At 35.1% G+C, this 26,663-nt stretch overlaps 1 protein-coding gene and 4 pseudogenes across 5 annotated transcripts in view; 1 reads left to right on the top strand and 4 right to left on the bottom strand.

Annotated features, from left to right (window-relative positions):
• The window catches only part of Vinc (vinculin), a 162,715-nt gene that overhangs the window by 42,919 nt on the left and 93,133 nt on the right, over positions 1 to 26,663 (bottom strand). For all 5 annotated transcript variants that reach the window (XM_089085083.1, XM_089085080.1, XM_089085082.1 and 2 more), the window contains one exon: positions 7,911 to 8,001. In XM_089085083.1, coding sequence (XP_088941209.1) covers positions 7,911 to 8,001 — 91 coding nt within the window. The remainder of the gene's footprint in view (positions 1 to 7,910; positions 8,002 to 26,663) is intronic.
• Positions 1,055 to 4,558, bottom strand: LOC148934593 (uncharacterized; annotated as a pseudogene).
• Positions 4,466 to 5,209, bottom strand: LOC148934592 (uncharacterized; annotated as a pseudogene).
• LOC148934591 (uncharacterized) lies at positions 12,548 to 14,313 on the top strand (annotated as a pseudogene).
• On the bottom strand, positions 14,884 to 15,607 carry LOC148934590 (uncharacterized; annotated as a pseudogene).

The raw sequence follows: 26,663 nt of genomic DNA, 5'->3' as shown, positions 1-26,663 counted from the left end.
CAAACTCGCTGCGAACGTCAACATCGTTGGCCACCACTCGGACGTGCAGAAAAAGAATAATAGTAGTATGCAATTTATTAATATTGCTATTGTTTCCTTTTTAATTTTAATATACGCGTATTTATTATTATATTGATACCCGAGAGGTCTAACCAAAAACACTACCGTGTTTACATCAATCAATTTTATCGACCCAGCGGATAAATCAGGCCGATAAATCAGGGTCACTGCAGGACCTAGCGAACATTGATTCGCTGGATTCTATAATAACCCTGACTTCAGTCTGATAATCCGCTGGGTCGATAAGATTAATAATGACATCTCGTGACAGACGTTGCAGCCGTACAAAGGCGACAATAATGACGTTTCTTAAAGTAAAAATTTCCAAATCGGACTTTGTGTAGCAATATCTCTGCTTGTAGGGCACGTAGCAGAAAAATAAAAATACTTTTATATGCATTACTTTTATTATGCAAGTCGGACTCAAGCTATCGATCAAGCCTATTTAGAACTTGATCAGTATAGCCGTTATTGAGATTCAATAATTTCAGATGCTCGAACCTCGACGACTCGCGTAAAGTCACACGGCAGTGTTCTCGGTTGACTTGACACCCGAGACACTACCGTGTCTCCTGATATCAAATTTTTGTAGAAATAAAAAAACAATTTATTTACTGATATGGAGATATTTATACAAATAAAATAGATTTTTGCACAAAAAAAGATACTTAGGAACTTATCGTCATTTTTTTTTATCTTTTTTGAAAAGATTGCAATATAACCATGAATTTGATTGCGATAATGTTAAAATTTTGAACGTTTTCTTAATATTATAATTTCAAAAATACATATCAAGCGTCAAATTAACAGCTTAAATTTATAAATTCTGAATTTTTATACTATACATGCATTATATTTCGATTTTAAATAAACTATAAAAACTATAAATTATTATCATTTTTCGTTTTTATAAACAGATGTTTTCTTAATAATCTTATAAGTTATAATAATAATACTGATGTCATTTTGTTTCTGACATCAGCTCATTATATAATACTCCATCCGCCATTTATTTATTACAACTTTTAAATATTTTAACATCATATTTTTATTCGTAATCATCATAATTTTGAGACTTTATTTTTAACTTTACTGGTTTCTTCTAATCTTATAGTTTGATGACCAATTCATAAAATCTATTTAATTTGAATTTTTTAATCTTACTCAAGATACGCCCACGACATGTGAGATGAAATTTTAACACTTGATATTTTTTTTATTTTAATTTTTATTATTGAAGATAGGATATTGAAGATATCCCAAATAAGAAGGGAGGGTGTGCGTCACGGCGGGGCCCGATCACGAACCAGTCGTGAAAACTCGTAATTATTTTGCGAAAAAATATCACCTCAGCCAGGAATCGAACCTGGATCTCCTACTTACCGGGCAGGCATCTTATACCTTCGACTACCGAGGCATATGATGATATTTATCGCAAATAACATATTTAGAATAACACGTCAACAATACAATGATACATATATACGTATATTACAATATACATATATACATGTATTCTTTCGAATCCCCACGACCGGTACTCCAGAGAGATAATGGTCCTATTCTCTCGATGGATGCAGATCGAACTGCAACGGCGACACCCTCCAACGCCATTGGCAAATATACAAATAATCCTCCTGGAGCATGACAGGAGAGATTGCATCAAGCATAGCTCGAGCCTCCGATCTCAAATTTGAATCGAAAGTTCAAATTTTTTATTTTAACAAAAGTTTTATTATTTTTTTATTTTTTTATTTTAATAAAAGTAGTTATTAACAATGTTTGATTCTTATTAATCTTTTTTAGAATTTTATTACATATTTTTTTTATTTTAAGAATTCTCATTTATACATATTTATATAAGAAAGTTAATAGTATTACATTAAAAAATATTAAGGTGACATTGAAAATTTCATTTCATTTGATTTTCAGGTGACATTAAAAAAGCTTGCAAAACAAAAAATCACATTTGTAGATTTTTCTGAACCTTTTTGAAACTATAAAAGAAAAATAATTTTCTAGTAAAGAGAAATAATTAGTTCAGTAGAAACAGAAATAGTTAACATACTAAAGTTATGTTGTTTATTCTGTATAAATATACAAAATGTTTCTTAATATATGAGACTCATTTCAGCAAAGAATAGAAGGCACTAAAACCATAAAAATGTTTATATAAACATATCCTATTCGACTTTATTTCAGACTTATAGTCATTTTTGTGTTTCAATAATGTGTAGCTGCTTACTTTCATAGGAAGTATTCGAAATGCCTTCGATTTGTAAACAATGTTTGTATCTCCTAGATATTTCCTGATCTTGTTAATTTCATACATCCTGTTCATTAAATTCAGTTCAATTCAATTCGTTCTTTTGCTAGATTGATCTGCATATAGATACCTTGCTTTGATCGAATTGCAAGTTCATATATTAAATACATATCTGTCATTCTCTAATTTGAATACTTATTTATTATTATTTTTAACATATAACACATTAATGAATTAAATGCTTCTAGCAAGAAAACGAACTGAACTAAATTAAATTTAATGAACAGAATGTGTAAAATCAACAAATCAAGATCGGCAAATATCCAGAAGATATCAAATATTGTTTACAAATTACATATAGGTCAAAAGTGGCCATTTCAAACATCTTCTATGAAAGAAATCAGCTACATATTATTGGAACACAAAAATGACTATATGACATATATATGACTTTGTTTTAGAGTTATAGTAATATAACATATGTCATTTACATATATGACTTATGTTTATGTAAACTTTTTTCATTGTTTTAGTATTCCTCATCCATTATTAAAATAGATTTTACATATTAACTTCTTCACAGTGTAACGCAAATGAGGTTTTCGTCTACAAAAAAAAAAAATTTGTTAGAGATAGAAATTTGTAGATTTTATAATTTTAGTACCAAGGTTTTTGAGGTCGCTGAAATCGAATATGATATTAACATTCCAAAATTCAAAATGTCAGATCCAATGGAACAAAATTGAAAAATTAGATTTTTATAAAAATAATTATACTAACAAGAGTCCGAAACCGATTTGATTCTCCTTGAAATAGATTATTAAACACAAAAATTTAAGAGACACATATTTCTTTATATGTGCCTAATCGAAGTTTTAAGAGATGAAACAACCTCTGAAAAGCTAACTTATATTTTTGGTTTCCATCAATTATCAACAAAACGGTGAGATATATAAAAAAATGTTTTAGATAAAACTTTTATTATTTCTATTTATTATTTCTTATGTACTTTATAACTTTGTATTTAGACTTTTTAAAAATTTAATATTTTTTAAACTATTTCCACTCCCCATTATTATTTTTAATATAATAATTTAAATTTTTTCTAAGAATAAAAATTGAAGGAGCTTTTATGCCAAATTCAACCGTATATAATAAAATTATTTTACAAAATCGCATTTTTCAGAAATAACTTGAAAACATCGCTATATGTATCGTTTGTACTTTTATATAGCGCTTGCGTGGCAAAATTGTGTTTCTGCTTTATGTATTATAAATAATAACAATAATAATTTTCATTGCTTTTCTTTAATTATACATATAAAAACATTTACTTCTTTCATTCGTTCTTCATATATTTCATTACCTTTATATCATTACAGTACCTTAAGTTTAAAATTATTTTTATTTGCTTACAAATGCTTTTGCTTTTCTGCATTATGTATTACAATAGTGATAATAATTTTTATTCGTTTTATTTAATTACATATATAACATATAATATAATTACACATATAAAAACCACTTCTTTATTTATAAGATCCATTTCTTCATTTATTTCTGATACGTTATATTGCTAGTATCTTAAGATTAAAATTATTTTTGTTCGCTTACGCTTTTATTTCTTTATATATTATATATTTCTTAATATATTAACTTAATAACATAGTCATTTATTCATATATAATAAAATTCATATATTATATTATTATATTATTATTATATTATTTGTATCATTCATTATAGATATTACAATAATAATGATACCACAAAAAAATGCTTTAAACATAATGATCTTTTACATCAAGAACATCTTACTACAGATATATTGTTGCAATTTTCGATATCACATGTTGTCAAAATTTCTTCAAAACTAAATTTTACTGCATTTTTAAATTCTTCCAATCTTTCATTTATATATCCACTTTTAAACCACAAATATTTAAATAAATTGTGATATCAAAGAGATGATAACTGATTATGTCTCAAAGATTGTAATTTATTATATTATTTCGTTGATGTAAATTTACATCACTTTCCAATAATAAAACGGTCAGAAAATTTTTCCAAATCTGGAATCCATAAACGTCTAATGATTTTCCCTGTAATATCTTTTGGAATTATCATTATATTAATGCGTTTTTCTGCTAATATTAAATTAGAAACAATATCAGGACAATGTCCACTCCAAGAATCAATAAGAAAAACACTATCAGTACTAACATTTGGAAAGCTTCTAATCAAGATTTAAAATGATCTATACGAAACAATAATTTAAATTAATAATATTAAATTTTATTAGATTTCTAAAATAATTATAAAAGATATATAGATAAAGACAATTGAAATTTGTGTATACCTGCTGTCATTTTACCAGATTTTGCTTTCACAATAATATTTATTGGTCTGAATAAATTTTCTTCCACTCTTGGCCCAAACATACCATTAGTTTCTTGTAATATAATAAATAAAAGGGATAGCAATCTACCATTACACGATATTATTGGTTGTATCATATATGAATAAGTTGTCGATGATATAAATTGTATAACACGCTCTACTATCTTTATTCCTTGATCAGATAGTGATCTTCCAGAATAGATTTCTAATTGAAATCCACTTTGATCTGAATTATAAATATTTTCAGATCTGAACTGTTCAATGAGAGGTTTCACTGTTTTTAAAAAATCTTTGGTTGTTTTTTTGCAGATCAATTGAATCTTCTAGTGTTTTTCTAGTAAGAAACTTTGTAATTTTTCTTGAAACAATTCGATGGGACTTTTTGAATCTTGCTATCCAATTATCAGATGCTTTGAACATAGAATTTAAATTTCCTATTTTTTGTTGAGCCTGTAGAGCTCACTTTTTTAAATCAATATCATGGAATTATATGGTCTGATTGAACAGCTGCGATAAATTATGTGTAAATTGGGATTTATTATGTGTAAATTGTAGGATAATTTTTCATGTGATTATAATTATTCTTTCCATCGTCTCAATTGACATTCGGATGACACTCTTCATAAATTTATGCTGTATTTTTGCTTCAATTATTGGCGTTTCCATAAAATATATCGAACTTATGGAGGCCAATAAAAGTCTGACATTAATTGGATTAAAAATCATTATTAATTTGTTCTTCTATATAGAAATATACGTTAAAGCACTTTAACACACTATAACAAAGTGACCTTACTAACTATAACTGCAAATCTGTTAGTATTTATACATTGGATTTATTGATACCTCTTTAAGAATGCACTTAAGCTTAAAAAGTGTCAGTTTGAAAGACGTTCCAATACGAAAGATAAACAATAACATATTTTATGATAATTTTATAATGATGATACGATTAATGAAATTATTATTACTGTTTATATCACAAATACGTATTTTAAGAGTAATATTATTACTTAATTTTCATATTTTTTGACGTGACTTTTCTCAAAACAATAGAAGTATTCTTTAGAATGGCTAAATAATATATAATAACATAATTATTTTAATATTTATAAAAAATATATAAATATATAAAATATATATAAATGTATAAAAAACAATAAAAAATTGATAAATTTGTGTTACAAAATGCATCTTAAACATCAAAAAATGATTATGCTATGAAGTTTAGGAATTAGTGTATAAAAACAAGAGTCTATTTATTCGCGTAAACGAATAAAAATAATTTTAAATTTAAGGTACTATAATGATAAAATATATGAAGAATGAATGAAAGAAGTGAATGTTTTTATATGTATAATTAAAGAAAAACAATGAAAATTATTATTATTATTATTATTATTATTATTATTATTATTATTATTATTTATAATACATAAAGCAGAAACATAATTTTGCCACACAAGTGCTACGTAAAAGCACAAACGATGCATATAGCGACGTTTTCAGATTATTTCTGAAAAATGCGATTTTGTAAAATAATTTTATTATATACGGTTGAATTTGGCATAAAATTCTCTTTAATTTTTATTATATTAAGAAAAATTTAAATTACGTAAAAATAATAATGGGAAGTGGGTGTAGTTTCAAAAATATTAAATTTTTAAAAAATCTAAATACACAGTTATAAAGTACATAAGAAATAATAAAAGTTTTATCTAAAACATTTTTTATATATCTCACTGTTTTGTTGATAATTGATGGAAATCAAAAATATAAGTTAGCCTTTGAGAGGTTGTTTCATCCCTTAAAATTTCGATTGGGTACATAAAAAAATACGTGTCTCTTAGATTTTTGTATTTAATAACATATTTCAAGGAGAATCAAATCGGTTCCGGACAGTGTGACAGGTCTCTTGTAAGATTTTTAGGTCGTTAAATCCAAATGTATTAGTATTTCTAAATTCAAAATGGCGGATTCAATTTTTTTTATTTTTCCAAATTTTGTTCCCATATTGGATCCGCTATTTTGAATTTTAAAATTTAAATATCATAATTAGATTCAGCGACCTCTAAAACTATGGAATACCAAGTTTCATACAAATCGCAAAAAGGTAAATTGATTTTTTTTTAGGTGTACATATATGCTACATACACACTGGTGGCATGTCTTTTTTCTGTGCATATATATTACATATACTGTGAAGAGGTTAAGAAATCCTATAAGATTTTATACATGTACGCGCGCGCGCGTGCACGTAAAGCATTACAAGTTAATAACTTTAAAAATATTTGTCACACTAAAAAATTATTTCTATTATAAAAAGGTTTCAGTGTTCGAGGAGCTTTTCTATGTAAACAAAAATTCGTTCCGTCTCTCCCTTAAAGGAAGGGGAGTAATTTCATAACTTCAAACGAAACCTTCTATAAATTACATTACATATTTGAATTTTACAGGAACAAACAAACAGTAAACATTTCTGAAACATTTCTTTGAAAAATACACTGTTCAAAGTAGTTCACTCGTTCACTTGACCCCGTTTGGATTGCATTGTATGGAGATATATCAAAGAGAAAGTCATCTCAACTATCTACGATGAAAAAAGATTTAAAACGAAGAATACGTTTAGGCTGTGCTAACGTGATCCCAGAAATATTGTCTAGAGTTGTCTAGACAAAATTTTATGGAAAGAATTATTAAATATTTAATTGTGAATGGTCAACAGTTTGAACATTTAATAAAGTAAAAAACAGAAAACCTATAAAATCTTTTATTTAATTAATGGTCTTAGCATTAGTTTAAATATTCTCTATTTGAAAGTTTCAATGTTTGTAATCTTTGATAAAAACATTTTTCAAAGAAACTTTTTCATTTTTGTTTGAAAGATAAAATTTACTTGTTTTTTCTTGTAGAATCTAAATATCAATTTATAGGAGGTTCAATTTATAAAAGATTCCATTTGAAGTTATAAAGTTACTGACTGCTCCCTTTCAAGGGGAGACAGAGCGAATTTCTGTTTACATAGTTAGAAAGGCTCTTTGAGCCACATGAGCCACATGAAACTTTCTCATGAACAATTTTGTAGTGCGATGAATATTTTTAGAGTTATTAACTTGTAATACGTTATGTAGGCCATCCTATATATGTTTCTGACATATAAACATATATATAAAAGAGACTGTACCTTGTGCTCCAAGCATAGTGGCTTTTACTGTAGATAGTATCTTCAATTGTGTTCCGATAGTAGGGATACGTTCGCAAACTTGAAGAAGATTCTAAAAATCATTATTAATATAAAATTATACATAGAAATTATATTTAATTGTAATAAATAAACTCTTAATAAACTATTGACATATATAAGATACAAATTATGCAAATATTGTAGTATGTACATATTTATTATGTATTATTATCTTAATAAATTGTATTAATTTAAGGAGATATGCGATAAAGAGATATTCCAATCGCTTGCGAAAATAAGAGACAAGAAATTAGTAATATTCTATTCTTATGCATTAATAATATCAACTATGAAAATCTTTTACTAATAAGAAAGGTTATTTTATGATTTTTTAATAAAATTGTAACGAGGCGCCCTTCTGCTTCGATAAAATTATAATTCTCTTGACCAAACATCCACCGGTCACCGGGCGGAGTGCGACTCGCTGTCGCAAATTCGCGCTTGCGCCAAATTTTAATCTTTCCATACAAAAGATTCTACGAGATACTTCGGTGTACATATTCGGCGAACACGCGATTGTTTTCGCGGAACGCGCTCCCCGTACCGCGCCGAATACAGCGCCACCGAATAGATACACCATCTGCACCGAGTACTTCATCAACAATTTCTATTTCTATCACTCGACTTTCCTTACCATCCTGAGGAAGACCTCTCCCCCTTTGGCTAATCCGAATCTGATCCGAATCCGAAATACCGCGGTCGATCTCGGATAAAAGAAGCTTGCTCTCCACAGAAATCACCTGTTCCATTCTCGAGCACAGCGTCGCACACGAGAAACCGAGAGATTCCGAATCCTAGAATTCCCAGAAGATAGTCTGAAAGTACTGAGATACGTCTCAGCACGGCCGAATGCGCTCGATGAAGACATATCTCTCCTCCCGAAGGAATCTACCGAAGCACTGAGGTACTCCCCAGCACCTGGCTGAGTACGCTATTGAAACCTCCGCTCCGATCTTCAATCTCTGATCATCACCGAAGTGCGCCTCCACACGGCCGAGATCGCTCGGCCTCAGAATTCGTAAATCCCGACTTTCACGTCAGAGCTCACCTTGACAAACATCGAACACAGGAGTCTCCCTGATGGCGTCGAGTGCTCTCGATAATTATCTCCGAGCATTAGGGTACTCATGGGATCGCCCGACAAAATACCCCACAGCGATCAACGGGATAGCAAGAATCGGAGACTCCTGATATCCAGCTGACGAAGTGATAGCATCCCCAAGACATACATCATCGACGGTCGAAATCAGCTGTCTGTTGACAACTCGCCGTAAACATAAATATCACGCACGCCTCGCGTCTTCGCGGAAAACAGTTGATCGTGACGGCCCGCGAAAATCACGTAAACACTGTGCGCGTACCCCGCACACCCCACGCCATCGAACTCGCGCATTTAAAACTCTGCCAGCTGAGCGGCCAAATAATACGAACATAACAGCGCATATATAATTCAAGCGATCTATTGAACGGATTATATTGTTAAATACCACACAAAACATATCACAGAATTATTTATAATATTTCTTTTAATAAATAGTTCAATCAAAGATCTCTGTCATTTCTCACTTCCTCACCTGATTATCCGACTAACTGACTATCTGCGTGGAGAAGTGATTGTTTTAAAATAAAAAGATAACAATTAGCGTTAATTTTTAATTTTGGGATCATGATATTAACATTCTATTATTAAAAAATATAAGTAAATGTTAATGTATAAATAAATAAATGTTCCATGTTTAATAATTATTGATCACTTGATAATTTGGTTACATTCTGAAAATGAAATTAACATTCCTGATGACAAGTTATATGCTGTAAATATCATAAAATAGCATATCATAAAATAGCATAAATGCATAAAATAGCTGTTTACACATCAAATAGGCATTTTTATTAATTTTTTGCTTGTATAAAAAAAATATATAATGACAGAAATTACTTTTCTACAAAAATATAAAAAAAAAAGTTTGTTTTAAATATTCCAAAAGCCAAGCTTGCAGAAACAGATTTTGAGCAGAATATGTTATCAACTTCTGATGGCAGAAAGGTAGCAAATTTCAAATAGAATATGATGATATCAACAAACTATTGTCAGAAATATGACAAAGCTTGCTAATATATTATGCTCGTAGATTGGCGACGAAGTAGAATCTGACATAATATGACGACAAATTGGCAGGTAGAAATCGAGCAAGCTCTACATATACGACTTCTGCCACCAGTCTGTTAATATTTCTCCTCTCAAGTTTGTTGTCAGTCTGCCAACATTTTACTAACACTTTGCTGATTGGGTATTTATACAAAATGTCTGTTATTGTGACATTCGTTAATGATAGATTCTTTAGATTATTTTAGAGATTCATATCCTATACATTTTCCGTACTTGCAGATATTAGTAACAAATGTTTGCCGAAAAACTGCCAATAGGAAACATACTTCGTTAGTATTGTCAATGCTATTAGCATACTTTTAATAAATATGCAACAATCTTTATTGGTAGAATATATGATAGAATGACATTTAACAATGACAGATATGCTGAATTGATGACAGATTGACAATAGCTCCAAACAATTTTGCTATTACAAACAGTGTCATCAAACATCTCGCAAAGATGCACCCAGGTAACCAAATCGAAAGCAGATCTAGTAATCTATTATCAATTATTGTCAATGAAAAGTTATAAATTTGGAAGATTATTAAAAATTAAGTCGACTGATGCCAAACTGAGCAGAACTTGTGTAGAATCTAATAAATAAAAAAAAATCTAATAAATTGATAGAAAGCGAATCAAATCTGTTAACATTATTTGACATCAAATTGTCATAAGAAACCAAATGAGATCTGCGTGTGCAATCTTACAGCAGATTGGTAACAGAAATCAAACAGAATTTACAGTTTGATAATAAATTGACAGCAGAAACTAAGTAAACTCTGAGTACTCACTAAACATAAATATAATTCCAAGACTGTCGCTAGATTGCGCTCATTTTTTAAACATAAAATTTGTTAGATTCTTTAATATAATTAAATATTAATATAACTAATAATATAATTAAATATTAAATATTAATTATAACTATGCTAACCAAAATATAATAAATATGTCATTTATCTTTTATATATGCATTTATATACAAGATAATTGTATCTTTGAATGCATTCTGTTTCTCGCTTGATGTGCATTCTGTATCATTTATCCTTATTTTTCATTACATGTAAACAAGAATAAACGATGCATTTATGTATATCATACAAGAAATGGAACGTAACAAAAAAATTAATAAGTAATAAAAATTAACAAGCGGGATGTTAACAAGCGGTATATATTTTTTAAAAAATTCATAATTTACTTATGTTGTAAAGAATACATTAATCCGTTAATAAAACAATTCAAAATTCTATTAAAATAAAAATAAAAAAATAACAAAGATATTATTTTTCAAGATTGATATTAATAATATTACAATTTAAAAAGTCTGGTTACAAAAAGTCTGCTCGATTTCTGCTGCCGACTTATCATCTAATTATATCGCGGATAGATTTTACTCAATTTCTGTTATTTATTTTCTATCAATTACGTTGTGCAGATTTTACTCAATTTTACAGTTAATCAATAGATTATATTAGCAAACTTTGCTCGAGTTTTGATAATCTACTGTCATATCATATTAGCAGATTCTGTATACGTAATTTGAAATGTAAGATTAATAAGGACACAATAGATCCTGATTTTGACATTATTTTGCGAACATTTGTATTTGTAACATTTCACGAACAAAATGTTTGCTGGATAATTGATTTTAGTTAAAACGGTCTCACGTTCCCGCGCAGACAGCGGTCAGTCGGTTGCTAGGTGTGGAAGCGAGGACATTGGAGACAGAGTTGATATCGTACGCGTATCACTTCGACGGTCGACGCGATACTGTTTCCGTTGCGCGTAACTCGATGATACAAGACGCGCGACGGTAGCGCATGTATTTTCGTGAATTATCAACGCGGACCTTTAAATCGCGCTTATAAAATTACAATTACAGGCAGCGTGTTAAGGGAGGGTGGAGTATCGCGATAAAGATTTGCGACCATTAAGTCGCGGAGAACGGGCGAATCCGATCTCACTGTTCGCAGGAATTCACTGTCGTTGGAGTAGCGAGGCGGCGGATTGCGGCGAGCGTACTCGGCCGACTGGGGCGTATCCCAGTACTCGGAATCGGATAGATGTGCTGTCGGAAAAAGTCCCGACACTCAACAGCGGAATTCGATAGCGGCGGAGCCGAATCGAGCAAATTCGATGCGCTGGGGAGTCCCCAGTATTTTTCGGCTGCCGTGGAAGGGCTCGGAGACGGTTCGACCTGGCCAAGCATACTTGGCGCGTTGGGAAGAGTCCCAATAAGTTTCAAGCTTTCACTGGAATCGGGTTCGGATACTCCCTTCTATCGAGACGTGCTTTCAAAAGTCGAGCGCGGAGCGGAATGATTTTCTATGGAGAGCGATGCCTTTTTATACCCGAGATCGACCTCGGTATTTTTCAGTTGAATCGGTTGGATTAGTCGAGGGTAGCTCGAATCTCCCTCCACAAGAGCGGAAAAAAGAAAATTGTCTAATTGGTTTTTTGGAAAAATAAGAGTTTGGAGCGGGGATGACTAGAAGTGGGAAAGAAGTTCGGTGGTAATGGTGCGGAGCGAGGATAGTTTCGTCGCTTGTAAACGCAGTCGTGGCGCGATGTAGGGCGCTCGCTCGCGTTCATGGTGCGGTGTCGGTGCGGCGCATTTACACTCGATGGTGCGGCGCGTGGTGCGATGCGGAGCGCGTTAGCGCTCGGTGAACTATGAGTGTTATCTAGCAATGCACTTCTCGCATTCACTAATCGACATATTCTATTATCTAGGATATGTCGATTAGTGAATGCGAGAAGTGCATTTCTTATTTGAAACATCAAAGTCGCAAGGCAAATATACATTAAATGTGGACATAAAAGTGCTGACATGTGAAAGTGGATCGCAGGTGATATTGATATTAACAGTGTCGTTAATTATCGATATGGACGATGAATATGCAGAATATATGCTCGGCATGTAAGAAGGCAATAAAGAGCAAAGTTGTCAAATGTAAGTCTTGTGTCAAACTTTTTTAGCATCTAGGATGTGTATGTAAGCATAAAATTTATGACAGAAACCGAGAATATGTGCTGGTCCATTTGAAGAATTTTTTTATTGAGAGTGATCAAGAAGTAAATATGAAGAAGGCACCGACAACGGCAGGACAACAGAGATAGGACGAATTCCATAGGATCTACAGGGTCTACAGGATCGCTCACGACAATGGGCAGTGGAAATAAAATATCAGAAACGAGTAGATCATCTAGTATTGAAGTAAAGATAGATTGGCTTATAAGAACTGTGAAAGAAATCAAAGATGAAACTGCCTGTAAGAGAAAAATTAAAACGATTAAAGAAGTAGTTCGAGAAGAATTGGGAAATGTTAAACAAGAACTGGAAGACTTGAGGAGAATGATTCAAGGAGTAGCAGTTGGATCAACGGGTGGAATGCAAAGAAGCTACAGTGAAACGACTAAAGAGAAGAAGAAAGAAAACATAATTGTTAAGCCGAAGATAACAAGAGAGTGAAGCTACAAAAAGATCGATAAAAGATAAAGTGAATATTAAAAGTATGGGAATAACGAAATTAAAAAAAGGAAGCAAAAGAACAGTAATTATGAGTTGTGAAGCCGGTGAAAAAATGGAAAAATTGAAGGAAACAATGCAAGCCAAATTAGGTGATGATTACAAAATAGTGGAGTCACATCAGATACCGAAAATAAAAATTGTTAATAGATAAAGATGAGATAAAGTTAGACGATGATGAACTTATAGCTACAATAATAAAACAGAATAAAATGGATGCGATAAAAATGCAAATAGTGAAGAGAATAGTTAAAGAGAAGAAAAATAATAATAATAAAGCGAGAGGAAGAGGAAACGAAGGATCAGTAATAATGGAAACGGATGAAAAAACGCATGAGGTATTGAAAAAAACGAAGTTAAATATAGGATGGAAGAAATGTCTTGTGTTTAATCACGTTAGTGTTAAAAGATATTTCAAATGTTGGGGATATCATATTGCAAAAAATTGTACAAGAGGCGAAACATGTCATAAATATGCAGGAAATCATAATTCGATGGACTGTACGACAAAGAAGAAATGTATAAATTGTATGTTTTATATTCGGACATACAATCTGAAGATAAATGACGAACATGATGCCCTTAATACGGAATATCCGACTTTTAAGAGAGCGATACAGGAGGAGAAGAGAAGATCTGGCTGGGAGGATGCTAAATAACAACTACGGAAGGAAGCGGAGCTAATACTATATACGAATGCGTAAAGTTTAATGGCGCATAGAGATGAGATACAGCAGGTTTTGAAGAAATTAAATCCTGCGTTCTTGGCACTAACCGAAACCAGATTGACTGAAGAAATCGAAGACAGTGAAGTGAATGTGCCGGGTTATAATATAATTAGATGTAATGCTGAGAATAGAAATACAGGAGGGGTAGTTCTATATATAGAAGAGACGATATGAAATATGAAATATTATAGTATTAGCGAGAAAATTAGAATCGAATTGTTGGTGTGTTGCCGTAGAAGTTAAAGAAAAAAGGAATAATAATGATAATATATCACTCACCGAGCGCATCGCATGAAGAATTTTTGAGATTTTTAGAGAGCACAGTAGAGGAGGTAATAATAAAAGGAGAATGCATGGTAATAGGAGACTTTAATATAGATCTTATGATAGATTCGTTCTATGCGAAGAAGCTGCAAACGACAATGTTATTTAAATTGAGATATGAAACAATACGTTAACAAACCGACGAGAATTGCATCAGTCTCTCCCAATTCTGCACTTCTATATCCCCTTATCTGTGAAAAACTTCTTTCTTTCCATTTCCCACTTCGACAACTCCCTCCCTTTTCCTACATTGTCTCTCATTTCCCTTAGACACATCCTCGCCATATACTTCTTTTTCCTTCATCTAGCCTCTTCTCAAATCCCCTTGCTCTATTCCTTGCCCTACTTCTTATCAAGTCCCTTTGCATTTCCTCACTTATTAAGTATCCCGGAGTTCTCCTCTCTATTTCCAAAATTCATTTTAAAAATCTCTCATGTATCTTTTCCATTCCCTCCCTTTCTTTCCATCTCCATATCTCAACCCCGTATCCCACTGTCCATACCAAAGTCAAACATCCAGATCCTTCTTTTCCAGTCTCCTCCATCTTCTTTTCCCAATCCCTCATACCTGTCCCATTATTGCTGCTGCCTTCGCTATCCTCTCTCTCACTTGTGCCTCCTGACCTCCATTGAATTATATATCCCAAATATTAAAATTTCTTCACCTCTTCTATCTTTCTTCCCTTCCAATTTATCCTACTCATTCTTCCTCCTCCCTCTCTGAACCTCTTTGTCTTCTCTGCATTTAATTCCATTCCCTCAGTATCCAAATATCTCTCCAGTCTTTCCATCATACTTTTCATGCTATCTTCTTCCTCCGCTAGCAGAACTACGTCATACACCAATGAGTATATATCCTAATCTCTCCCAACTTTATCCCTCCCCACCTAACCTTTTTCATCTCTTCTAAATCTACTAACAGCAAATTAAATATGATAGAGCTCAACGGACATCCTTGTCTCAACCCTCTTGCCGTCCAAAATTCTTTTCCTACTTTACTTCCCACCCTTAGTCTGCTTACTCGTCTCTCTCAAAATTTCTTTCACTCTGTCTATCAGCCCCTCTTTTACCCCTTCTCCCTCATGGCGCTTAATAACTCTCTGTCCACCGATTCAAACATCACTTTCAGGTCTACAAACATCGCCACCATTTTCCCCCTTTTTCTCCTTATTTGTCTATTTATTAAGTAATTTATTACATATATATTGTCAATTGTTCTCATTCCTTTCCTAAACCTCGTTTGATTTGGTGGAATCATTCCCTTTGTCTCTACTTCCTCTCTCAGTCTCTTCGCTAACGCTGCCGTATATATTGTTGTGCGGATTTCGGGGAAGAATCAGCCAGGAAGCCAGCTGAGGATTCTCGATGTCAAGCATGACACTCTTCGTTTTTTTTCAATAAACTTTATTAAACAGTATAATTTTGCACTAATTAATTTAGACCGCGACAGACGTGATGGCAAGACAAAATCTTAATGAATCCCGCTCCTAACACCGGTCTCCCGTTTTTATCCTATTCCAGGCGGCAGGTCCTTGCAGCGTAGTCAAAATACTCAGCATTCGCCGTATATTTCTGGATCGCGCGGCAGCTTTCCGCATAAAGGCCGGGCAAATCCGTAATTTTAGTTTAGTAATTGAATAATTTACAAGAATATAAGATTAAGTAGAACGGTTATGAAATAAATACACTATCGGTTAACAAAAGTAATAATAGTTGGATAAAGTATCACAATCCGCTTCGTCAGCGGTGGGCGCGATTGCATTCTTGGCGCTTGCGACAATATTTTGTATAACGCCGGCATGACTGTCACCCCCCTATAGTCCTGCATCACCTCTCCTTGCTACTTTTTCCTAATTAGGACGAATATTCCCTCTCTCCATTCTAGCTATTCTTTTCCTTCTCATATCCTGCATATTCCTCTTATCCACTCCTCTAACTGTTCACTCCCATATTTCCAAACCTCCCCTGGAATGCCGTCTATTCTTACGGTCTTTCCATCCTTCAATTTCCTTACTATTCTATTGATTTCCTGTCTCCCTAGTTCTTTTTCTTCTCTTGTCTCTCTCCCTCTTTCCTTCTCTTTCATCACCCTTCTCTCTAACTCCTGCTAATAATTCTCGATAATATTCCTCCCATTCCTCCATCTCTATATCTCTGTTTATTATTTGGTTATTTCCACTTCTTCCTTTTTCTATTTACTACCCTCCATACTTGTTCCTCTTTTTCGCTTCTTTGGCTTCCTTTTCCCATTTTTCCTCCCGTTTTTTCCTCTCACACATCTCTTTATATTCTTTTTTTTTCCTTATAATCTTGGTCTCCTCCCATGCCTCTCCTTCGAGCCCTTAGTTCTCTCCTAATCCTCCTTTTCTTTTCCCTACTTTCCATATCCCATCATCCTCTCTTTATCTTTTTTTCTTCTCTCCTTTTCCTTTCTATTTTTTCTAGTTTCTTTTATTCTAATTCCCATTTCTTCTATCATCTCCTGCACTCCTCCTTCCACAACTTCCACTTCTCCTAGTTCTCCCCTAAATACTTCTCTCCCATATCCTCCTCATCCCATATTCCTCTACATATCCTCCTATCTTTCTTTCCTCTCACCCTCCCTCTTTTTCCCTCTTCTTTCATCCATATTGATATCGAATCGTGGTCCAAGTCCACCTGGTCGCCTATTTCTAATCTTTCCACCTCTTCTCTCATCTCTTCATTCACTATGATGTAATCAATCATTGATTCCCCTCTCTTGCCCGTGTATGTCCAATTCCCTTTTTCATCTCCCCTTATTCCTCCATTTAAAATTGACTACCCATTTTTCACTTATTAATTTCATCAATTAATTTTTCGCCCTCTCCATTTATCCTCTTGTCTTTAGATCTTCTTCTCTTCCTCCTCTTCCCCGTCTACGCTTATTCTTCCACTCTCTTCTCCTGTTCTGGCATTAAAGTCCTCTCCTATTATTGTTCTTATTCCGTCTTCCCTCCCCACCATCCATTTTCTTAATTTCTCTAATTTACTTTCCAAATCTCCGAGCACATATTTACATACACTCCTACTATCCTTAAGTTACCCTTTTCATATTTCATCCTACCCCATATAATTCCTTCCTCCTCCTCCCTCTCGTTTTCCTTCTCCTCCATTAATTTTCTTTCCTAGTTCCTAAAATCATATCTTCCATCGCCCCTTCTCTTTCTATTTTTCCTTTTTGCCTCCTGTACTTTCCAGTTATATCTTTTCGGTAGTTTCTCCCTAATGCTTTCCCACTTTTTCTCCTCCACCCATGTTTCTACCATTACTATCACCTCTCATTTTTCTAAACTTTTCTAGAAATCTTTATCCTTATTTTTTAATCCTGCAACATTCCAGAATCCCCTCTCATGCCTTTCTTCCTATCCCCTTCCCTCTCGCACAAGCTGTTCTTCTTTCCTTTCTTTTTCCCCCTCTCTATCTTTCCTTCACCCTCTCTCTTCCCGTCTTCTCCCTATTCTCCCTCTCCTCCTACCTTCCTGCTTTCCCTCTCTCCCTTCCCTCTCTCCCCTCCCTTTTTCCTATTCCCCCTATCTCTGTGATTCTCCCTCTCTCACTGTCTCTCCCCCCCTCTTCTCCTGTTATTTTCTTCTCTCCAACTCCATCCTTTAACTCCTTTTTATCATTATCCCATCTCCACCATATTTCATCTACCATATTCCCCCCTCCCCTACACGTACTTTTCTCTCTTTTGCCCTCTTCCTTAACGCTGCCTGCCTAATTTTCCATTTAATCCTCCTCTCTTCCCATGTCAAGTCCTCTTCTATCCACGTCTCTCTTCCTTTTAATTTCCATTTATTTGTCAATATCTTTTTTTTCATCACTTCATTTATTATTTTCATTATCATGTCTTCCTTCTCTCTCCTGCTCCGTTCTATTCTCCTTATTTCTTCCATGTCCCTTCCTATTTTCCGAAGTAGCTCCTCTACTGTTTTTTTCTCCCCTTTTCCCTCCTTTAACCCTTTTATTAAGATGTTTCTTCTCCTATCCCCTCTCTCCTTCGTCTCCCATCTTCTTTCCAATTTTCTTACCCTTTCTTTCCATTCTTCAATCTCTATATTTCTCTTTCCTTCTACTGCTTCCGCATTCTCTTTTATTCTCTTACTCTCCCCCTCAACTTCCTAATTCCATCCTCTCACAATTTCTTTTCCATCCTCTCTATCCTTTCCTTCATTTCTTCCTTTTCTTTCCTCCACTTCTCTTCCCTTATCCTTAATTCATTTTTTATTTTTTTCCATTTCTATCCTCATTATCTCTTTCTGTTCCTCCGCTACCTTATTTATCTCTGTCTTACCCCTCTCAGTCTTCTTCTTTCATCTCATCCATCTTCCTCAGCATCCCTATCATTTCTTCCTTCCCTCCTTCTCTCTGCGACGATCTCAGCATCATTTTACTTTTCTTAAAAATTTCCTTCTTTCCCTTCTCGTCCATTGAATCCTCTCCTAATTCTCTCTTTTTTTTAGTCTGCTCCTCTATATTTTCTCCTATACTGTCATAACATTCTCTTCTCGCTCTGTTCATTACTTCCCTTCTATTTCCTGCTTACTCTATGCTCAACGCTTACCCCAGTGCCACCGTCTCCACTCTCCTATTGTGTCTTTCTATCTCTCTATCAACTCTATGCCTATACCTGCCTATGCCTATCTCTCCTCGGCATCGTTTCCCGCTTCTAACTTTACTCCCTTCTGTCCCTTCCAACCTCTCTCCCTACTCTCCTCCTCTTCGCTCCATCCTCCCTCCAATTCCTTAATCTTCCCTCCACTCTTCCTCCCTCTCTGACCATTTGCCCACTCTCTCCCTCACATCGTCACACAGAAACGCTCACTCCACTCACTTTTACAAAAATTTTCCACTGACAACTAAAACTATCGGAAAACGGAAGTCTGGTTTAAAAATAAAAATTGTAAATATCGGCCTTCAAGACGAAAATTCTAATATCAAAATGTTAAAGCTAATGGTTTTCATGAGAAATAATAAACAAATGAACCTAATTAAATTTAATAAAAATGAGAAAAATAAAGCCGAGCCAAATTTTTTTTCTTAAAAAATTTTATTTATTGAAATAACAACATTAAATGTTTCGACCTCGTATCAGGTCAGGTGTTTAGTAATATCTGTGAAAAAAGATAGACTATAAATCTTAAAACAAATTTGTATTACGTACATTAAAAAGGATGTTGCTCTTGGATTTACATAGAATCAATCAATAAGATAAATAAAAAAAGTCTCCAGTCATTTGCTCTCAACTTGAATAGGTAGAAACATGATAAAGACTAGATCAGACAAATGCCCAAAAATATTCTTAGTGATGTCTCATTTAATGATAAAAAACAATTAAAAATTTAAATTACTAAATCATATCAAACCGTCAAACGTATTAAAATTAATCGTAAAACGGTCTCGCTTTCCCGCGTGGAGAGTGGTCAGTCGGTTGCCAGAAGGGGAAGCGAGAACGTTGGAGACAGAAAGTTGTTATTAAGTTGTTAGACGATAATTATAAGAAATAACGATGCTTTATTCAACTAACAGTGATGCGATGGAATGCACCGAATCTTCGCGTCAATGTTCGTGGCCGTGGACGGGCGAGACGGCGATCGGCGCGCGGATAGCGCGTGGATACAAAATGAAATATCGCTCTGGCGGTCGGCGCGATACTGGTTGCGGCGCGCAGTTCGGTGGCGCGGGGCGCGCGCGGTGGCGGCGGTGTCGCACGTGTTCGTCGCGGACCTTTAAATCGGCGTTGATTGAAAACGTGCACGCGTGTCGCGGGTGTTGTCGCGAGGGTGGATATTCGCGAGGTCGTCGGATCGTTTAGATCGGAGAACGGATGTGCCCGTTCCCTGCCGAGAGGGCTCGGCTGACGGGGGGGTGCGCCCCTCGTCTGTCTGCGTGAATGCCGAGTGAACTCGGCCAGCCGGGGAGGGCCCCAGCTGTGTGTGCGGAGAAGAAAGTGGCGGTGCCGAGTGTACTCGCCCAACCAGGGTGTACCCTAGTGCTCGGAGAGGTGGTATCGGGTAGAACCCCGATACCCGGCGGAGAAATCTCGGAAACGGCGGAGTCGGGTCGAGCGAACTCGACGCGCTGGGGAGACCCCAGCAACTCTCGGCTTGCCGTGCGAGATAGGAAGACGGCTTTCGGCCAGACCAAGCGAACTTGGCGCCCCAACAAAACTCAGGCTTGCTTCCGGTTTCGGATGCTCGCTTCCTTGAGACGGGCTCTCGGAAAACGAGCTAGGAACAGGAGTCAACGAGGAGTGATTTCCTGTAGAGAGTGATGCCTTTTTATACTCGAGATCGACCTCGGTATTTTCGGTCGGATCGGTCGGATTGGTTGATCTCGGGGTTAGCATCCCTCTCCCCAGGAGTGGAAAAAAGGATCGGGTATAATTGGTTTTTTGGGGATTAGACGGAATAGGAGCGGGGGATGATTAAAGGTAGGGAAGGAATTCGGTGGGAAGGTAACGGCGCGGTGCGGGGGTGGTTACGCGCTTGTGGACGCGTTCGTGGTGCGGTGAGGGATGCTCGCTCGGTTGCGTGGTGCGGCGCGAGACGCGTTCACGCTCGGTGGTACGGTGCGTGGCGCGATGCGGAGTGCGTTAGCGCTTGTTGGCGCGACGCGTGGCGCGGTGCGGAGGAAATACCACATACATTTTTTCGTGGTATTCTCCGACGCTTCGGAGTTCGCGTATTGTGACTTTAAAAAAGGAGGCATTACTGCCTCTTGCGGCCACTGCCGCACTCCGCCTGGTGTTCGGCGATCCCCGACGGATGGTCGGTCGGGGGAAAATCGGAGGAGGAATGGAGCGGAGGGATGCGCTCCGTTAAAATCGAATAAAAAGAAAATCACAAATAGTCAAAAACTAAAGGGTCAAATGTTGAGAAAATAAAAGAATTAAATAAAATTAAAGAAAAAATAAATATTAACAAAATAAATAAAAGAAAAAAAATGAAAAATTGTTAATACTGAACTGTAAAATTATAAAAGTGATTATGTCCATAAAAATAAATAAATACTCATAAGCGAAAAGTCGACCAATCTGTAATGTCCAAATAAGTCCAAATAATAATCATTACTGTTATCCGAAAACGTGTAAAGCAAATCGATATAAGATTGAAGGAAAGAGGAAGGAGAGGGAAAGGAGAAAAAATATGTGTGATGGAGACAATAGAAAGAGGAGGAAAGAAGGAGTTAAATCGGAAATAACCGGTGAAGGATCGGTAGACAATTGTCAGGCAAAAGATACGTGTCGCTCTGCTTATTGAGGTCATGTAATTGTTTTTTAATAAGTATCATTTCATGTACCATTCGTTTATACAGAGAGAATTCCATCAAGGATTTTTATCTCATCCCAATCAAATTTATGCTTTTCATCAAAGACGATGAGAAGAAACTACAGATGGAGAACCACTAATCTTTTTAATGTCTTTGATATGTTCCTCTAATCTGATGCCTAATTGTGTCTTTGTTTAGCCAACATAATTGGCATCGCAATAAAGACAATTGATTTTAACAACGCGACGATGGTTCTAATTGATCTTTATTTGTTTTTATAAAACACTCGAGAGAATTATGAATGAAAATAACTATCGCTAACGATAAACCACATGTTTTAGTTATTCTTTTGAACTTTTCTGATACATTTTTTTATGTATAGGAATGATGCATTAAAATAGTTTAATCGTTCAGGTGTTAAATTAATATCACTTCTCGACACAATCTCCGCAAGAGAATGTGAGAACTGTTTGATGCGATCTCTTATAGTCGCAAAAGTAAATTCAAGAGGATAATTATTGTTTAACAAGATATTAATGATTTTTCTTACAAGGAAGAGATTCCAATTGTAAAATTCCAAATAGGATTAGCCGAAGCAGGGGATTGGGTAATAACACGATAAAATGGTTTATGTGAATGGGCTTTGATTTCTGAGAAAATTGCAAGTTGGACCAGCTGTGGAATAAGTATTGAAACACCGTGCACTGGTAAGCAGAAAAATTGGCAGTTGAGCAGCCTGAAGTGCGCGATACTTTTTTTCGTCTGTCCGACGCGAGTTCGAATCCCCGCAATGTTAAATTTTTTTTCTAGGTAAATATTTTATATTTTTTAATAGAAATTATATTTTTTAATAAAATTAACTTTTTTTAAGCTAAAATATTAATTGTTGCACAATTTTCGTTATAAATAATAATAAATAACAAGAGTTTAAGAAATTTTTAATTTTTAATTTTTAATTTTTAAATTTTAATTTTTAGTTTTTTGCTTGGTATGTGTCAAAGCTGACATCCGAACGTGAAATTTTCTATAATGTAAATTAATTATGTTTTTCTTCAGATACTCACAGCAATGAAATGTTTTGTAAAAATAATAATTTATTTATAAAATGTGTGTTTTATTCATGGTGTTTTATTTATAAAATGTTCACGTTCTACTTGTGTTTTAAATGGTTCTACATTGATTTTCATCCATAAAATTGTACGGCAATGTCAACTTTTTACATAATAATTGTATGACAATTGTCATACAATTATTATGTAATGTATGTCACATATATAAAGTTTTATAATAAATAATTCAAATTTTTTAAATTCTTGTTATTTATTATTATTCATAATGAAAATTGCGCAACGATTAATATTTTAGCTTAAAAAAAAATAAATTAAGAAAAATTAATTGTATTAAAAATATAACGTTTACTTAAAAAAAAAATTTAACTGCGGGAATTCGAACTCGCATCGGAAGGACGAAAAAAAGTACCGCGCACTTCAGGTTGCTCAGCTACGCCACTTTACTTCAGTGACGCCCAACTTTACTTGCAATTTTCTCAAAAACCAAAGCCCATTCACATAAATCATTTTATTGTATTACTACACTCAACGCCTTCCTTCGAATAGGCTATGGTTCCCATTTGAAATTTTACAATCGCGATCATCTCCTTGTTAGATTTTTTTTCATGAAATCTAGGATGTGATAACAACACTCTATCAACCATGCCTAAAATGACACCTCTCTTCTATTGCAAAAGATAACTCGAATAAAAATTCAAAAGTCTGCCCGAAATGTAGATTTCCTGTACAGGTCAAACAAAACACGTCTCTCATCAATAATCAGAACATCCAAGAAGCTGATATCCATCATTCTTCCCAATTTCCATAATGAACTGCAGCCTTTCGTGGAAGGAATTGAAAAGACTGAAAATATCGTCAAGCAAGTCCAAAGAGGCTGCTAAGAGCATTTCTCATGAATCATTTCTCTGGATCATTTCTCATGAAAGTTTAACGTTGATTAAAAATGATCCAACATTCGCGCATTCGGGCACATTGATACATTGCATAATAGTTTCAAGTTTAGATAGGAAAAGTATTCTTCCGGTATGTAAAGATTTTGACGGCATTGGTTGTAATCTGTGACAAGGAAGGGAAATGGGAAGGTTACTGTTCGAAACGCTACACTCATTTTAATGAATTTTATTGCTAACAAATAATTAATTAGGATTATTTAACAAACAATTAATTAATGAATAACAAATAATAAGCAATCAACTAAGTTATCAATGAATTTTAGTGATTGAAAGTGTCTTTCACGGGAATCTTCCGAGGAATTAAGAATATCGTGTACTCATAGACTGTGGACGTGGATTAACAATATGATGGACGAGCAATCGTGTTTTAACGAGTACCGTGGAATGTTGCTATATTTCGTAGAGACTTCACGGATCGGCTTTGCATCCGACGTTCTGTTCGCCCGAGTTATGCGGAACAGGCCAAGATGCGGGATTCGGTGAGGTCGAGATCCGATATCACCAGGAAGCTGAATGGTGGTTTCCACTGAGTAGTTCGGCGGGCTTCTTCCTGTGAAAAAGATTTTGGCTCTTTTTGGAGCCTGAGGCTAATTTCGATGGATCAATTAATAAATAGTCAAAACTGTTATAAATCCTTAGAGCAGCCTTTCAGTCGAGCGTCTGGCAATTTCTCGCCGGCTCAACGAGAGCTTGGCTGTCGTCTGCGGTAGCGTTTGCAGATCTTCTCGAAAGGCAACTCGAATTCCAAGCAGGTTGGCAATGTCTCAATCCAGTGATCGTTGGCATTGGATAGCTGCCTTTAATGATATGTGAAATCTCTCGATATCATTTGCTTGAAGGTGGTAGGCCATAGTTTTGAGATGAGTAATGCCGAGCATTTTGTTGAGCTGTTGGAAAAACTAAGACTCGAATTACTAATCGGTGATGACGCGTATTGGTACTCCGAACCGACAAATCCATTTGTTGTGTAAAATGTTTTTGCTACAGTTTCTGCATTCTGGTTTTCGAGAGAATATACTTCTGCCATCGCGTAAACCGACGCACGTAAGACAATAGCGTTTACCTTCGGAGACGGCCAGTATTACAATGTCCAGATGGACGTACTGGAATCTCTGCGGGGTTTTTGCGAACTCGTCGATTGGCGTAACGGTGTGCCGAGATATTTTAGATTTCTAGCACGCGAGGCAGATTCAGTCCCATTTTCTCACGTCGGAGTTGGTGGCTGATCAAACGTAGCGTTGTGTCAACATCTTGCTGATTGCTCTGGTTTCTGGATTTGCCAGATCATGAATGCTATTAAAAGCAGCTCGCCCAAATTTTTCGGTGAGGAAGGGCCGTGAGACACTAGTTTTTGTGTCACACCAGATTTCAGTGTGTGTCTGGGATTTTGACCTTTTTTTCCTTTCTGCGTCAGGTATCGTTTGAGTTCCTCGTCGTTCTCTTGATCCACTGTCAATACTGTGTAGTCTAGACACGTGCTGATTTCTTCTATTCGAGATAGGGCATCTGCCGTGATGTTTTTGTTCCTAGCTGGATGTTGGTGACGAACTGGCTCATGTAAGTGAGGTGCCTGCATTGCCTTGGTGAACATTTTTCTGACTTTTGTCAAAAAGCGAACGTAAGTAGCCAATGATCGGTGAAAATGACGAAGTCGCGTGTTTCGATCATATATCGAAAGTGTCGGACAGGTACTGCTAACAGTTCCCGATCAAAAGCGCTGTATTTGCTCTCTGCTGTGCTCAACTTCTTTGAAAAAAATGCAAGCGACTGCCAGTCATCACCGTCCTGTTGCTGCAGTGCTGCTCCTACGCTGTGATTTGATGCGTCCGCGAAGATGACTAGCTGTACATTTGTTTTTGAGTATGCCAGTAAAGTTGCTTGTGCTAGTTTTTCTTTGATTAAATGCTTCTTGCGTCAGAGAGTTCCAGATGATCTCAGCTTTTTCCTTTTTGTTGTCGAGAAGATTATTCAGCGGAGCTTGCATCTCGGCGATGCCTGACATGAAACGTCTATAGAAGTTCAGCATGCCTAGGTATTGTCGAGTTCTTTGGCCGTTTTCGGTGTCCGATATTGGCTTCTATACCACTGCGAGGGCAGCGGCTGTATCCCTTCGCTGGACACCAAATGTGTAAGAAATTCAAATACTTGCGTTTGATCAACTTTACATTTTGTCGTGTTGATGACGATGCCATATTTCTGAAGTTTTTCGAAGAGCGTTTGTAAATGGTTTAAGTGCTCTTTTTCGGAAGATGAAGCTACTAGAATATCATCCAAGTATGCGTATCAAAAGTCCAATCCATGCAGTACTCGTCGATGAAGCTGGTTTGTGCTGCGTTCCAGAAACCAAATGTCATCAACGGAAATTCGAAGAGGCCGAATGATGTTTGGCCCGTGATGGCTGTTTTCTGTACATCTTCCTCGATCATCGATATTTGATGATATACCCAAATCAGATCGATAGTGGAAGATTCTCGTATTTTGTAGAGTTTGAATGAAGTCATGGATGTGGCGAATCGGATATTGATCCGGTAAGGTTCTTGCATTTAATGCCCTGTAATTCCCGCCATTCTTCGCCCTTCTTTGATACTAGTGAAGAGGATGTCCATGGACTTTTTGACAGACAAGCCATTTCCAAGCATTT

The sequence above is a fragment of the Pogonomyrmex barbatus genome, unplaced genomic scaffold (genome assembly GCF_055798465.1).
Source record: "Pogonomyrmex barbatus isolate J1 unplaced genomic scaffold, ASM5579846v1 scaffold9, whole genome shotgun sequence".
Taxonomy (NCBI): Eukaryota; Metazoa; Arthropoda; class Insecta; order Hymenoptera; family Formicidae; genus Pogonomyrmex; species Pogonomyrmex barbatus.
Note: the sequence above shows the minus strand (reverse complement) of the source record. Positions and strands in the feature narration are given on the sequence as shown.